The sequence below is a fragment of the Protomyctophum parallelum genome, assembly GCF_964188405.1.
Source record: "Protomyctophum parallelum genome assembly, chromosome: 3".
Taxonomy (NCBI): Eukaryota; Metazoa; Chordata; class Actinopteri; order Myctophiformes; family Myctophidae; genus Protomyctophum; species Protomyctophum parallelum.
This window is the reverse complement of record NC_139698.1, coordinates 20,456,410-20,471,164: the sequence shown is the minus strand read 5'-3', so window position 1 is coordinate 20,471,164 and position 14,755 is coordinate 20,456,410. Positions and strand designations below refer to the sequence as shown.

At 45.4% G+C, this 14,755-nt stretch overlaps 3 protein-coding genes and 1 pseudogene across 4 annotated transcripts in view; 1 reads left to right on the top strand and 3 right to left on the bottom strand.

Annotated features, from left to right (window-relative positions):
* The window catches only part of zfat (zinc finger and AT hook domain containing), a 33,857-nt gene extending 27,940 nt beyond the window's left edge, over window positions 1–5,917 (bottom strand). Inside the window, exons 1-5 of the mRNA XM_083762059.1 lie at window positions 5,750–5,917; window positions 3,657–3,806; window positions 3,015–3,179; window positions 2,280–2,459; window positions 830–949 (exon numbers count right to left, since the gene is read on the bottom strand). Coding sequence (XP_083618185.1) covers window positions 830–949; window positions 2,280–2,459; window positions 3,015–3,179; window positions 3,657–3,806; window positions 5,750–5,768 — 634 coding nt within the window. The 5' untranslated portion in view covers window positions 5,769–5,917. The remainder of the gene's footprint in view (window positions 1–829; window positions 950–2,279; window positions 2,460–3,014; window positions 3,180–3,656; window positions 3,807–5,749) is intronic.
* Window positions 5,918–7,402: 1,485 nt separating this feature from the next.
* Window positions 7,403–8,027, bottom strand: LOC310856587 (PRELI domain containing protein 3B-like; annotated as a pseudogene). Its single transcript has one exon. The product of its transcript is annotated as a PRELI domain containing protein 3B-like (transcript).
* A 541-nt stretch (window positions 8,028–8,568) lies between these two features.
* LOC310855382 (ATP synthase F(0) complex subunit B1, mitochondrial-like) lies at window positions 8,569–9,327 on the top strand (the record flags this gene model as incomplete). Its single annotated transcript, XM_083760360.1, has 1 exon — window positions 8,569–9,327. The coding sequence occupies one exon, from the start codon at window positions 8,569–8,571 to the stop codon at window positions 9,325–9,327; it is 759 nt and encodes a 252-aa protein (XP_083616486.1).
* A 3,646-nt stretch (window positions 9,328–12,973) lies between these two features.
* On the bottom strand, window positions 12,974–14,362 carry LOC310856586 (lysophospholipid acyltransferase 5-like; the record flags this gene model as incomplete). The annotated part of the gene is made up of 1 exon (XM_083762058.1): window positions 12,974–14,362. The coding sequence occupies one exon, from the start codon at window positions 14,360–14,362 to the stop codon at window positions 12,974–12,976; it is 1,389 nt and encodes a 462-aa protein (XP_083618184.1).
* Window positions 14,363–14,755: the final 393 nt, after the last annotated feature.

The window sequence follows — 14,755 nt, the reverse complement described above, 5'->3', positions numbered from 1 at the left end:
TGTTCTCCGCATTTGACCCATCTCTTGGAGCGGTGAGTCGCAGCGTGCACCGCTCGCGGGAATCATTAGTTGATTTGACCCCCCAATCCAACCCTTTGATGCTGAGAGTGCCAAGCAGGGAGAGGCTTGAGGGCCCATTTTTACAGTCTTTGGTATGACCCGGGCCGGGGATCGAACCCCCGACCTCCCAGTTCCAGGGCAGACACTCTAACCACAAATGCATACTGTTCATGCCACTATACCGTTACCCCATTTAGACATGAGGACGATTCTACAAAATGTCTTCTAAATCATGACAGTTTTCAAAAATAAAAATAGAAATCATGTTTCCATGTCAGTGATTCTCAAACTATTTCATGTCAAGGACCCCCAGAATTATATGTAATTGGCCGCCGACCCCCATCTGAAAATATATTGTTCCAGGGACCCCCCAGAAACAAATATTTTAGTTAAATTCTCTCTCTCTCTCTCTCTCTCATTAGCAGGCAACAGTGCAGCACTATCCCTCTCTCTGTTTCTGGCACAACAGCGCCTCTACTGGTACTCATAGTCATATACTGGTGCTCATTAACTAACACGTATACATAGGTGAACCAACACATAGTAGGTGAACACGGACATTGCTGTTCCTTGGAGTGGTTGCACCACTCAAAAACGTATATGAAATAATATATATTCAAAGATTTTCGCCACATTTTCACGATTTTTCAAAAATAGCAGATCTACAAGCTTGTATATCTGCACCGAGTGCCGTGCTATGAGCTTGTGTAGATCTGCGCCAAAAGGGGTTCCCGTCCTGAATGGGTTAAGACCAAGGTAAATGTTGTACCTTTTGTTCTCATCAGAATTGTTCTGGTCTGGCTCTGATGACTCGAATCTGATGCTCCACATCCCGGCTCCAAACTCCCAGGACCCAATGGTTCTCCTGCTCCAGAGCTGCTCTCTGGACCTGGGGTTTACAGAGTAGACACACACAAGGAACCATTGTTTTTTTATCCTTTATTTACCCAGGGTAGTAGCTCATTTTCAGCAACGCCCTGCACATAGAAACACACAGACAGACACACACATTAAAACCTGGGAGCTGACCAGTACAACCTCAGTCTTAGACTGTTGGCCACTAAGCAGCTCCACTGGAGCAGTTGGGGGTTCAGTGCCTTGCTCAAGGGCACTTCAGCGGTGTTGGGTGAGTGATGACAACAATCACTTCCCGACCCAGATTTGTCCTGCCCGTCCGGGGAATCGAACCGGCAACCTTTCGGCAACAAGGGCGCTCCTCTAACCCTTAGGCCACCTCTGAGCGGTTAGACCCCGTTAGTGGCTTTTTTTTTTGCAGCAGAGCGCTTGGGATACGAGGAGGCGTGTCCCTCCCAACCCTCCGCATAAGTGATGAGCTATTTTCTACTCGAGGCGCCCAGGGAGCTCCGCCAAAAAACGCCGGAGACCTAGCGAGTTTTCTTTGCCATAGAAATGCATGGAAGACAGACAGGCACTGGCAGCTCAAATATGCTTCTTTGGGTGTGTAGATCCCAGGATCACATTATTAGATAATTAATTGACACATGCGTGGAAAAATAGGTTACAAAATCGTGGGCTAAAAGTAAAAAGAAAAGTAGAAAAATGCTTTCTCTAATATATATTTTTATCCCACGATTTTGTAACCCATTTTTCACCCCTGTGTCAATCGTCTAATGTGATCCTGGGCTCTACACACCCTCCACCCTGGGGGACAAGGAGAGAGCAACGGACTTGAACTCATGCTTCCTTCATGCCTGAGTGTCCAAGTTGCTCCTTTCCACCTGACAGGGGGGAGTTTCCCTGGTTGGACGTAGCGCGTGGAAGGAACACGATATTCCAACCAGTTCCTTTCCCCTCCATCAGGCGCCCCGGCTGGCCAGGGGGAGGCAGTTTAGTGACCAGGATTACTGCATGTTTTTTGTGAGGTTACCTACCCTAGGGGACACAGGGAGAACATGCAAACTCCACACAGAAAGGCCCTTTCGCCAACCCCGCCTTCGGGTATGGGCACTGATGACGCGGAGGAGGAAACACGCCGCCAGCACCCACAGCGTCCCGAGCGGGAATCGAACCCAGGACCTTCTATCTGTGAGGCGACAGCACTACCAACTGTCTCACTGTGCCCCCTCAGGGAAAAAATGCTTTCTTTGATTGATTTCAGAGTTCCTTCACTGAACCGAGAATAATAAACATACATATGAATATCGCTGTCTTTGTGATAAACAAGTGACTGACAGCGTGTATGTGTATATTCTCCTCACCATTGTGCTCCTCCTCCTCCTCCTCCTCGTCTTCCTCCTCCTCCACCTTCAGGCAGATGTGTTTGAGGATCTGCCGTTTGTTGCGGAAGGAGCGATGGCACCTCATGCACAGCAGCGGGTCCCCCTCGGTGCCCTCGGCTTCCTGCCTCTCTGCAACGTCCCCGAGCGGCGTTGCTTTGACTTCATTTAGACGTCATGCATAGCGGGACAAACACATTATGTTCATTGGAGGAATGTCGCGTTCACACGGGCAGATGAAACACAAAAACCAAACTCTGCACCATGGGGGACCGGGGCCTTCTGCTCAGCTGCTCCTCGGCTGTGGAATGCCCTCCCCGAACACTTGAGAGCACCACAGTCCGTAGATGCTTTTAAAAAAGGGACTAAGACCTTCCTTTTTAGCAAGGCATTTGCCTAGTTGGACTGCATTTGCCTAGTTGTGCTTCTTTTAACCTTTTAGCTGTTTAGGTGATCACAGAATGTTTTAATTGTTCTTATTTTTATTCTTATTTTTCTTTTAAATATTTCAGCTTGTTTCAAATGTAAAGTGCATTATAAATATAATTTATTATTATTATTATTATGAAACAAACAACGCAGTCTACCATTCATTGTCAATGGAAGCCGGCGACATGGCGTTGACAAACTACAGACAAATAAAACAACTACCTACACTACAGCATGAATACAAAACGGTAGAACCGCGCGCACGCACACACACATACGCACACACACCTTGGCACTCTGCCTCGCTCTTCTCCTCTACTCTTCCTCTCTCCTCCTCCTCCTCTCCCTCGTCCTTGTCCTGGGAAGAGCGGGCGGGGGGGCTGGCTCTGACCTCTGCCCAATCAGGACGTCTCTTCTTGGTGGAGCCTTTGGGTCTTCCTCGTTTCCTCTTCACTGTTTATTTAACATTTTATGATTTAATACAATAATCAATTACTGTAATCAATCACCATTTTGGGTACAGCATTATCGGTGACAATTTCCAAAACTCCAAAGCTTTTTAACAACAGTGAACCGATCTACAAGCTCACAACGTGATGCGCTTCACACAAGGGTTCAAATTGTTACAAGTGTTGACAAAAAAAGAAAGTGGAACACACAAACACACACACCACTGTTGAGAAACAATGTGCTACATGTATATTTATAAAACATCAAAGAAATTTTTATGTTTTAGCTACATATATATATACAGATACACACATGTAGCTAAAACAAAAAAAAATCTTTGATGTTTTCCCGGTTTTAATGGATATAAATGTATGAAGGATTTTCAACATGAAAAAGATGATGACGATAATGATTTACGATCATCTCAAATAATGTTGCGATCAGGCGATCGATTGCGTAATTAAATAACGCAGGTCTCACCTGGCATGGCCTCCGGTGAGAGCGGCTGCATGGCGACGATGAGGTCGTCGCGCGCCGTCTGCAGCGGGTGCTTCTGGGAGCAGTGCACCAGCAGCTGACCACGGCTGGGAGAGAACAGGTTACACAGCCTGCACATGAACATAGCGCCACCTGGAGGGCCGGAAGGGGAAATGCATTTAGACAGCCTGCACATGAACATAGCGCCACCTGGAGGGCCGGAAGGGGAAATGCATTTAGACAGCCTGCACATGAACATAGCATAGCGCCACCTGGAGGCCGGAAGGGGGAAAACATTTATGAATAAATTTAGACAGCCAGCACATGAACAGAAAGTACATTTAGAACTAGGGATGGGTGGTTAATCAGCAATGACTGTATAAAACCTATATCGAAACAATATATCGTGGCCTGGGCCATGGCTCAGTGGTCCAGGCACCTTGGCTGGTAATCCAGTCTGGCAGACAGTGTGCCGCGGGTTCGACTCCCGATCCCAAGCTGTTTATGTTGGGATATGAGGCGAGCCAACATTTCAATAACGGCGCATCCCTAGTTTTGGACGCCATTATTCTATTCTTATATCGGTTATTATCGGCCATGACAGCAATTAATTATATCGAATATTGATATAGGCCAACATTTTCATATCGCCCATCCCATTCCCAATTTATAACATTTATAACATTTTCATGTCAAGGACCCCCAAATATATACCGGCATTATACATGAGGGCAGGCCACGGACCCCAATCTGAAAAGATCTTGTGCCAGCAGGGAACCCCATAAGAGAATTGTCACAATATTCTGAAAATAGCTGATCTAGGTTACTTTTGAAAAGCCAACAGGATAAATAGTGTTACAGTGGACCCCACACCAGACAGACGATCATAGTGTATGTGTAATAGTATTGGGTAATAGTGCATTACATGTAATAACCATTTTGTAGCACGGTGGTCTCAGGGCCAAATGAGCTGAGTGCATTCTCACACATCAGACAAGCAGCAAGCGAGAGGATCGTCATTCAGGGGTTGACACCAAGGCCTCAGAGGTACTTGCCGGTCGGCAATTAAGTACAGGTACATGTTCTACTTGCCTAAAGTTTATGCCCACTTGCCCGAAAAGTTTAATTGTGCATTATAATATTTTTTTTACTTTACTTTTTTATTGGGGCTGTGTAATACAAAATGTAATCAACTGTGAACAGCAAATATATGTTTAATACCAGTATAGAAACCACACATGCACAATTTCACATGGAATCACATTTTTCCATCTTTTTTCTCCATCGGGTCATTCACAACACCTTTTCTATATGAAGAGAAGTTTGTCAGAATGCAAGTGTGTTTGGTCAGACCGTCAGTCGTAATGCCACTTTGTGCAGCAGTAGGCTGTAATAACAAAACAATCTGTATGTTCCTTCCCAAAGGATGCAGACAAGTAATAAATAAGCTGTCACTGCATGTGTCACAAATTTTACACTTAATAGCTGATCTACAAGCTCTGTTTTCAAATATACGAATATGTACATGCAAAACAAACAACTCTCTATTCAATGCACACTGTGTGAATCTGTTATTCAACCGCAGTCACTGAGTCATTGATGGGCCATTCAAGTATATGGAATCCTAATTTGCAAATGATTGCTGCAAATTCCTTCATAACAATCAACAGACCCAGATAGAACCAGGCATTGTGAATAACAAGTGCTGACTACAATGTCGAAATTGTACATCACTGCATCTTCATTTTATCCACAAAGTGTGTTTGAGATATTTGAGATTGTGAACCAACTTCGGAGCATAAACCATGCATTTGCATGACATGATGTTAACATGCATGAAAACCTTCGTACAGTCTGTTAACGTGTCAGCATTTATTAGTCACGTTTATTGATTAGTTACTAATCTTATATTTTGCACATGAAGTGAATAGAAACGCAATCGCATCCGAACAACAGACAAGACTTTTTTAACATATTTTGAATATGTCCAGACTCCAGACAGCAGAGACTGTGTGTAAAACAGTACCGACTCCTACAGAACCGTCATGAAGACTGCGTTAACATATTCGACGTGAAAGCCAGCCTCCATTTCTTACCTGCTTTTTCTCCGTCCATTTTACACACGGGTGCAAAAAAACCCGAGCCCAGGCCCGCGGCCCTTTATGCTCTGTACATATCAAAGCATGATAAAAATGTAGTTATGGAATAAAGATTTTATACTCTGACTAAATGTCACTTTGTGTGTGATTGAAATTCTGGCGAATCTGCGACAAAAAAAGCTCCCAGTGCATCCAGCGGAAACCGAGAGAAATGGTACAATGAGCGTTGTCATTTTTGCAGACCGCGACCGTCTGTGGCAGGAGGACTGCACTGCAGCTACTGGACCAACTGGACGGACATACATTTAATAGTGTTGCACGTTGTAGATCCGGTCTAGAGAGGATACGGAAACAGTCAGCGTTTGCAGCGGATACAGTAGGCGGGCTCTGGAATGAATATGTGCAGCAATTACATTAAATGCACTATTTATTAATGGACGAATGTCTGCTGTTGTTAACCATGCCTGCCTACCAGGCTACCAATAGCCTACAACAAATCTTGTTTTCCCTTAAAAGGGACATTTATGTTTTACATTGATTGATTGATTGATTGATTGAATACTGTATTAGACAGAAATGTAAACAGCATCATGTACAGTCTTTGATTGATTGATTGATTGATTGATTGATTGATTGATTGATTGATTGATTGATTGATTGATTGATTGATTGATTGATTGATTGATTGATTGATTGATTGAGTTTATTAACAGATTGGAGAATTACAGTACATTTCAAGCATTTCAGACATTTGACTTTGAGCTAAAAGGATAAAATGCAATGTCAAAGTATAAACAGGGTCATCATTGTTATGTCTGGAACTTCAATCTACACTCAAATCTAGCCTATCTCTGTGGGTGTGTGTAGGTGGAACCAAGTGGACCCTATACGGCTCCATTTGTGTTCCATAGGCCTACTGTCAATCACCCTGGGTTCCGTGCATCATTGATAACCTGTGCTTAAAGAAATGGAATCTATTCTATTTCGTCACACTAGACCTGTAGGCTACGGCCACCGGCCTACTTGGGAACGATGCAACTTAATGATATACGTTGTCGCACCCGTTTTAACTGTCTGTGCCTGTGTGTGAAGACTGCAAACTGAAAAGTGTACTTTACTTGGCAATCAATTCGGCCCACTGGCAGAGCCTGATTGGCTGAGCCTCAATTGGCTGAGGCAGAGGCTGGAAATTGCACAGGTGAAAGGAGTTGGCCTCATTAGGCCCACTGGCAGAGCCAAGGCAGACGTGGCGCATTTATAGTAGTATTTTTGAAAAACAAAAGTGTTTGGGGGTCCGTAGAATCGGCCTCAGGTCTTAATAAGGCTTATTTTTTTCCTGACCGAGGACCACACAAGTTGTCGGGCAGAGTTTCCGGCCAAGGCTGTTTATATTGACAAAAACTATACGCTTATAAATAAATGATCATATATGTGCACATATCTGGATGAAAGGATGAAACACAAAAAGCTCGAGAGCTTATTTCCATTGTGGTAGCAGGGAAATACAGTACAATTTAATCAATAACGATTTCAACATACGAGACGAAGTAGAGCGAAGAACAATCTGGGTACTCCAGTCCAAAAGGAACCAGGGACAGAATGGCATTCTTACTGCATGGCTTCCGCGTGCGGAACGTGTTAGGGACAGGGTTAGTAATGCGGGCTAGTCGGAATGATGATGCGTCGCAATGCTGGCGTGTAACCAAAGGAACCAAGTAAATTGTTGGTTGTCCAGCTGCTATTTGTCGCTGTCGCTGTGAGCTCCACAACCTCTGTGTTTGATGACCCACTCCATGGCCTCATGACCGATGCTGGCTTCATTAGAAATGCTCTTTGCCACGAGTCCCTCCAGGTGTGACCTTAGAATTCCCCCGACTTTAACAGTGATCAGAGCCTCTTGGTTCAAAACCGTCTTTCCGGGGTCCTTAGGATGTGGCTTATAGGTCAGTTTCTCATCCACGGATACCATGCTACTGAAGTTGATATTTGTGCTTTTCAGCTCACAGGTCCTCTCTTCGAGGTCGACCACCGAATGTTCCTTGGCATAAAGGCACGCTCTTTCTAGACCGATGATAGGTTTGGCTATGAAGGGAAGCCCCCAATCCGAGCTGATCAATCTGGTGCTGTGTAGCCGTCCGTTCGCGTCCACTATTCTGCCCAGAACATCCACGGCAAACACAGACGGTTTCTCGGGGTTGGGGTACTTCTGCATCACTGCCTTGATCACCGTCTCCCAGGGGTGGTTAAATATGTGTTCCGATGACCAGAAGGTCATTTTGAGGTTTTGTCTGTAAAACTCTGGTTAGAACGACAGCATGTCCACCATGGGCTCTAGTCTCATTCTACTGCAGTCGCAACTCTGTAATGCACCATGTAGTCGACCACATTAAATCCTTGTCATTGACTGTTCAGGTTCGGCCTTAAACCAATGAACTCGCTGGAGTTGGCATATAGTGGATATTTCCGTCTGCGTGTATATATATGTCTGTGCGTTGATGCCCAAATATGGAGACGACTGACCTCATAGTATAGATGTCATAGATGACTGGCGTCATAGACTGGCCTATACTCTCGTCTCGTAACAAAACAAAAGTGCAGTCTTTTCACAGCGTGACCGTACCCTACTGAGTCGCCTAAGAGAGGGCTTATGTAACTACATCCGTCGGTCCGTGAGTCAGCAATCTCGCAGAACGATTGGCCGATCAGCAGCACTAAATCACTTACCCTGCCAGTAGGCCCCAAAAAGTAACCCCCAGAGCCAGCAAGTGTGTGTGTCTGCATGTTGTAGCGAGAACTTGGCGTTCCATCCTTCAAACATGCTGCCAAGGCTCGTTCTCATTTCAGCCAATGCCTTGAAAGGCCACGGCCACTTTGGAGCTGGCCTGGTCCAGGCGTCACGTTCCCTCCACACAACGTCCCAGAGTCTGGCTCCCGTACCCCCTCTTCCAGAGAAGGGAGGAAAAGTCCGCCATGGAATCATCCCAGAGGAGCTGTTCCAGTTTATATACCCAAAGACCGGAGTCACAGGCCCTTACATGCTGGGTACCGGTCTCCTCGTCTACATGCTTTCCAAGGAGATCTACGTCATCAACCCCGAGACCTTTGCTGCCGCTGCCGCGGGCGCCGTCATTATCTACGGAGTGAAGACGTTTGGCCCCCGCGTTGCCGCTTTCGCCGACAAACTGAACGAGGAGAGAGTAGCCAAGGCCCAGGCAGTGAAGGACTTGGCCATGGCCAGCCTTGCTCAGGCCATCGAGGACGAAAAGAAGGAGCAGTGGAGAGTAGAAGGCAGGTCGATGCTCTTCGACGCCAAGAGGAACAACGTGGCCATGCTGCTGGAGAGCGAGCGCAGAGAGAGGCGACACACGGTGACCAACGAGGTGAAGAAGCGCCTGGACCACCAGGTCGCCCTGCAGAACCTTCACCGCCGCATGGAGCAGGAGCACATGGTCAACTGGGTGGAGGAGAAGGTTATTGGCAGCATCAGCCCCGAGCAGGGGAAGGAGAGCATTGCCAAGTGCATCGCAGACCTGAAGGCGCTGGCCACGGCCACTCGGGCCAAGGCTACAGCCTAAGCCTGCAGTTATGTGGTTCAGGGACGTGCACACATAGACGTCAAAGGGGGCTTCAGCCCCTGCCCTTTTACCCGTCTGTAAAACGACTGCCCTTTCCAGACCACGAATGTATAACGTTTACTACATGGTGAAAGAAATGCACATGCCCTCCTTTCCTTTTCATGCCATACCGGAGGGCAGCATTCAGGAGAATTGCTTTTTTCCCGAAGTCTTTTGAACAAATTTGTTTAGAACTCAATGTTGTTACACCGCATCTCCACTAGCTAAAGAGTGCTGGGTTGTGCCCCGAAAATAGCTTATCTACAAGCTCTCAACGCGTCGACGCGTTGAGCTATTTCTGTCCAAAAGTGCCCTCTTACAGGATTTCAGTCCCTGCCTCTAACACTCTCTGCACGTCCCTGGTGTGGTTCTCAACCTTTTTCTGGATCATGCGGGCAGGGCATCTCAAAAGCATTCGCAACCCATGCACCCATCTGGACACAGAGCATGTGCGACGACCATTTGGAAAGCATGCCCCTTCGGTTGTGCAATACCTGTTGTACATGTTTGTCATAGAGTAGAGCAATAACCATTAGTAGCCTACATGGAGGCAGGTCAACAGAGACTTGGGGATTTCTAGACATTTTACATAAACATAACAGGTGCTAGACGAATGAACTTCTGACTTGAACAATAATATTCGTATTCTGTTATTTTTAATGTGTTGTGTTTTTATTGTGATATGGATCTCCCTTGTGTCTGATATAAAGATTGGTTTGAATTGTTAAAAATAAAAATTAGTAAGTAAGTATTTTTTTGAAATGTAAGTGCTATATCGGTGCTTGAATATACTGTAAGTTATATTTTATATAACGCAAAACCCTCAAACAGTGTTGGTTTCTTCAACTAAAAAATCACACCCGTGTGAAGTGAGGGGCGCTAATATATTAAAGTCTAACTCATGTTTATTAGGTGATGTAATGGTGATGTAAAACAAACGGTGCAAACACAAACACCATTAACAATAAAGAGACAATATGATGTAATGAGGCACATTATGACGTAATGTGATCCCTTCATTGTCAATGGCGTTTACCAAACAAACATTGAACTAAAGACAAACATTAAACCTGTGTATAGGAAGGGCAAAAATGTTCGCTGACTACCTTTTTTCACTGAGAACTGAAATCTCACCGTGTGAGGGGTGCTCTTATCCTCATACGTCAATGCGTCATCATACATCACCTCATTATGGCCAATCGCAATTTGCTTCCTCAGTTTTGTCTTTGATGTTTGTGTTTACACAAACCCTCAAAGCTGGACATAGGAGGCTAGCGACCCTCAAAAACTACGCTATGATGAATAAAACTATATAAGACTAAATATAAAGACAATTATCAATAAAAACTAGACTAAAATGTTAGGGAGGGACTATAGTGGAGAAGTGATCCAATAGTCATTTTATGTTTGGTTGCACTCAGGTGTTGAGCTCTGAAAATAGCAGATCTACAAGCTCACGACGCACCGCAGCTCGACACGTTGTAGATTGGCTATTTTCAGCATGCAACAAAGTGTAAAATCAGCCATTACGACGCCATCAACACCCGCCAAAATACATTTTAGTTGACTAAATCAACTGTAGATTTAGTTGAATGAAATCTTATGATATTTAGTCAACTGAAAGTTTAAACTAGACTAAAGTAAAACATTGCAGGTGACTAAACTAAAACTTAAGGGATGTCTATTATAGCCTACGTATATATGGCTAAATCAAGATAAGTCCCTATAAAGCGGATTAAGGAAATGTAGAAAAGTGGAAAAATCCTTAATGGAATCGTATCAAAATCCATACTGTACTTCTTAAAAATAAAGTCTCAAGTACTCAAAAAACAATGAAAATCTAATTAAAACCAGAATAAATGCAAATATTATTAGAAATCTGAAATTGTGTTTTTTAAGCGGTGCATATCGCTCCAACATTTGACCGTGTGTGTCTATTTCAGTAGGATTTTGTTTGTCCATTTGTCCATATCAGCACGGCAACAACAGCTGCAGCCACAGAGCAGTGCTGTTGAGCAGCCTGGAAATTAATTGATTGATTTTATTAACAGTTTGCAGAATTACAGTACATTTCAAGCACAACTCAATACAAAAACTGTTAACTGTGAGTGGACGACACCATAAAAGCATTACACTTAATGATTTACAATATGGCCCACTGTTTTCAATTCATCAAAACATTTAGAGACGTACAAATATACACTTCTATATAGCCAAAAAACTGGAAATCATCATAGAGGTAAAAAGGGACAAAACATAGGGTGAGGGGATTTTATTTTGTATATAACAAGATAATAATACTGAATGTATTTGTTTTATTATTATTATTATTATTATTATAAGTTAACAATAGTCCAGGTAAAAGGACTTTAGCACCAATGGGAAATGTGCAAAATATGAAAATATGGAATGCACCAAGATCACATGTATGTATATGCTTATTGTGTGTGTGTGTGTGTGTGTGTGTGTGTGTGTGTATATATATATATATATATATATATATATATATATATATATATATATATACACACTATATAATATATACATAGTGAAGGTAGAGTATGAGTAAAAACTAAACTACAAGGTGTTTACAGAATGCATGAGTGTCGCGCCTGTCACACACGTGCGCAAAGCAAGATCAGCCAGGAATGCACTTCATACCGGCTATTTAAACTGGAAGTTTGCACTGCGCATCCTGATTTCTTATATTGCTGCAGCGCTGCTGTCTGGAAAACCATTGCTGCTCACGTTCCTCCACCCCAGCTACCGTAACCTGTCGTTTTGGATCTGCTGTTTATAGGTAAACAGCAGAACCATAACCATAATAAATATATTGCAAATGTTATATTCAATAAATAAATATATATTCCATCCATTCATGAGTTGTCCTGACTGAAATGCTGTTGGGATGTGAGGGAGCTCCTTGTGGCACTATACCGGTAGGCTCTATGCTCACAGAATAACTCTTCCTAGTACTTGGGCCCCTTCCCTTCTTTCTTCACAGGTGTTTAACTCTGACATGTATAGGGGGTACATTTGGTTCCATTTGTACACTCTCAGAGTTACACACCACAGGGCCATTTGGAACCCAAGAACACTTTCATGCCAACATGCATAATAGCAGCACCATCGCCTCCGAAAATTTCAATGAAGAAATAGCAGCACCATGACTCTGTTTGACCAGAAAGGAACAGAGCCTTAATACAGTGTCATCGATAACACTAAGGTTCACTATAGGAGTGACTGTGCAGAGCACATGAGTTTATTGCGTGTCCTACCCACATAAAAAAAGACAAAACGAAAAAAGAAAAACACGAGGAGATTGGCTCACGATTATCCATATGGCACAATGGCCGCTTCCGGTAAATATTTTCTTCCAATGTTTGAAATAATCTGACTCCCACTGCGTGATTTTATAAACACAGCAATTCCTTTTTGAAACATTTTTTAAGATTTGAATTTCTTTGATATTTCTTTGTCGTGATTTATTTTTTGAAAGATTTTCTAAATAGAATTTTGATCCGCTTCTTGTTTAGACGACACGTTTTTGTCACACGCACCGCGGGTGCATATAATCAGCTTGAGACCATGCAGGCAGAAAGACGTTTTAGTCCTTCTTAGAGCGTTCTGTCCTGGGCACCAGCACCATACGGAGGACCAGTGTCACCAAAAAGGCTGCGACGAAGAACACGTGACCACAGAAATAGACGGACGAGTACACCTTAAACCACTTGTCGTAGGCTTTGAGGTCGAACGCCACCAGGGGGTAACCCATGAAGAGCCAGTGGAGGAACTGCTGGACTACGTAGATGAGAGGGTACAGAGGGCCGCCGGCCAGCCTGGTCAGCGCCGGACTGTCCCGGACCAGCGCCTGGGCCTGTCGCTCCACGTTGACGATGAGGAACTCCATGGAGAAGCAGAGGAAGTACCCGGAGTGCAGGCCGTGCCAGACGGCCAGGAACGCCATGGTGGCGACCTGGGACACCGTCTTGTTGCCCAGGAACTTCAGTCGCTTGAACACGTGCCTGGCCGCCCAGGCGTTGGTGTTGATGTTGAACGAGGCGATGGTCCCCGTGAACAGCGGCGTGGTCTCGAACAGCCACATCCTCATGTTGGCGCAGGCGTCCCACTGGGGCTCTCCGTCCTCCCCCCTCCCGCTGTAGCCCAGGCCGGAGAGGATGCACGCACCCTCCGCTATGATCCAGCAGCTGACGTATTTGTAGACCATGACCTTTCCCCACAGCAGCATGAAAACGCAGCGATACCAGAAGGGCTGGGCCTCGTACTCGTCCGTCAGGAAATAGCCGTGCGGGTAATGAGGGCTGAGTATTATGTGTACCGCCAGGCATAGGAGACCCAGGGAGAGGCGCTTCGCGGCGGGCCAGACGCTGCCGGGAGGCTGGCCGGGCGAGTCGGTGAGCTCCCCGGCCGCCAGCCTCTGGTAGCTGCGCATGGTGAACTGGGGCCCCACCAGGAAGCCTCCGTAGAAGTAGGAGAAGCCGAGCATCTCCAGGAGGGAGGGGACGGTCTGCAGGGCCCCCTTCTGCTGCTCGGCGCTCTGCTGCTCGGGCTCCTTCCCGCCGTCGTAGTAGTCGAACGCCAGGCCGACGAGCTTGAGCGTGAGGATGCAGAGCGGCGTGGTCCAGACGATGTCGTACTCCTCGGTGGCCGTGTAGTAGTAGCCGGCCAGCAGGTACGCAAACTGAAAGACGAAGCTGCTCAGGACGGCCGTTATCGTCCTGCCCATGAGCCTCAGGATCAGGAACTGGACCAGGACGCATATCGCGGAGTGGTAGAGCTGAAAGCCGAAGTTGAACGCCGCCAGGGCCAGCCCCGTGACGACGTGGAACAGGTGGACGACCTTGGCGGGCCGGCGGAAGAGGAACCAGCGGTACGCCAGGGCACAGGGGTAACCCAGGAACACGGAGAAGACGAGGCGCAGTGCCGGCTCCGAGTGGGAACCCACAAACTCTGAGAATTTCTCCACCATCTCCATTTTTAGGTCTTTCTTTTTTTTTCTCTTAAGCTTGTAACGTCTGGGTCTTGTTTGGCGCTACAGTGCTTTGGCTGTCACAACAACCCAGCAACTTGGGAGAGTTTGGGAATGGATGCTGCTTGCTTGTACATGGAACATCCTGCGACAGTCACCAAGATAATCACACCCACTCTGTTTCTCCAAGAAAGGAACCCGCGTCCAGCTTTATAATAGAAGTAATGGTCAAAGGTGGAGTCATACGTCATAGTCGTGTTATTGATATGTCACAGATATGTCACATCTGAACCCAAATATGGAGATGACTGAGATCGTCACCACATTTGGCCACAGGGATATAATTTATTTACTGTAGATTGTAAAGTTTAAAATGTCATGCAAATGCAATGCTTACGA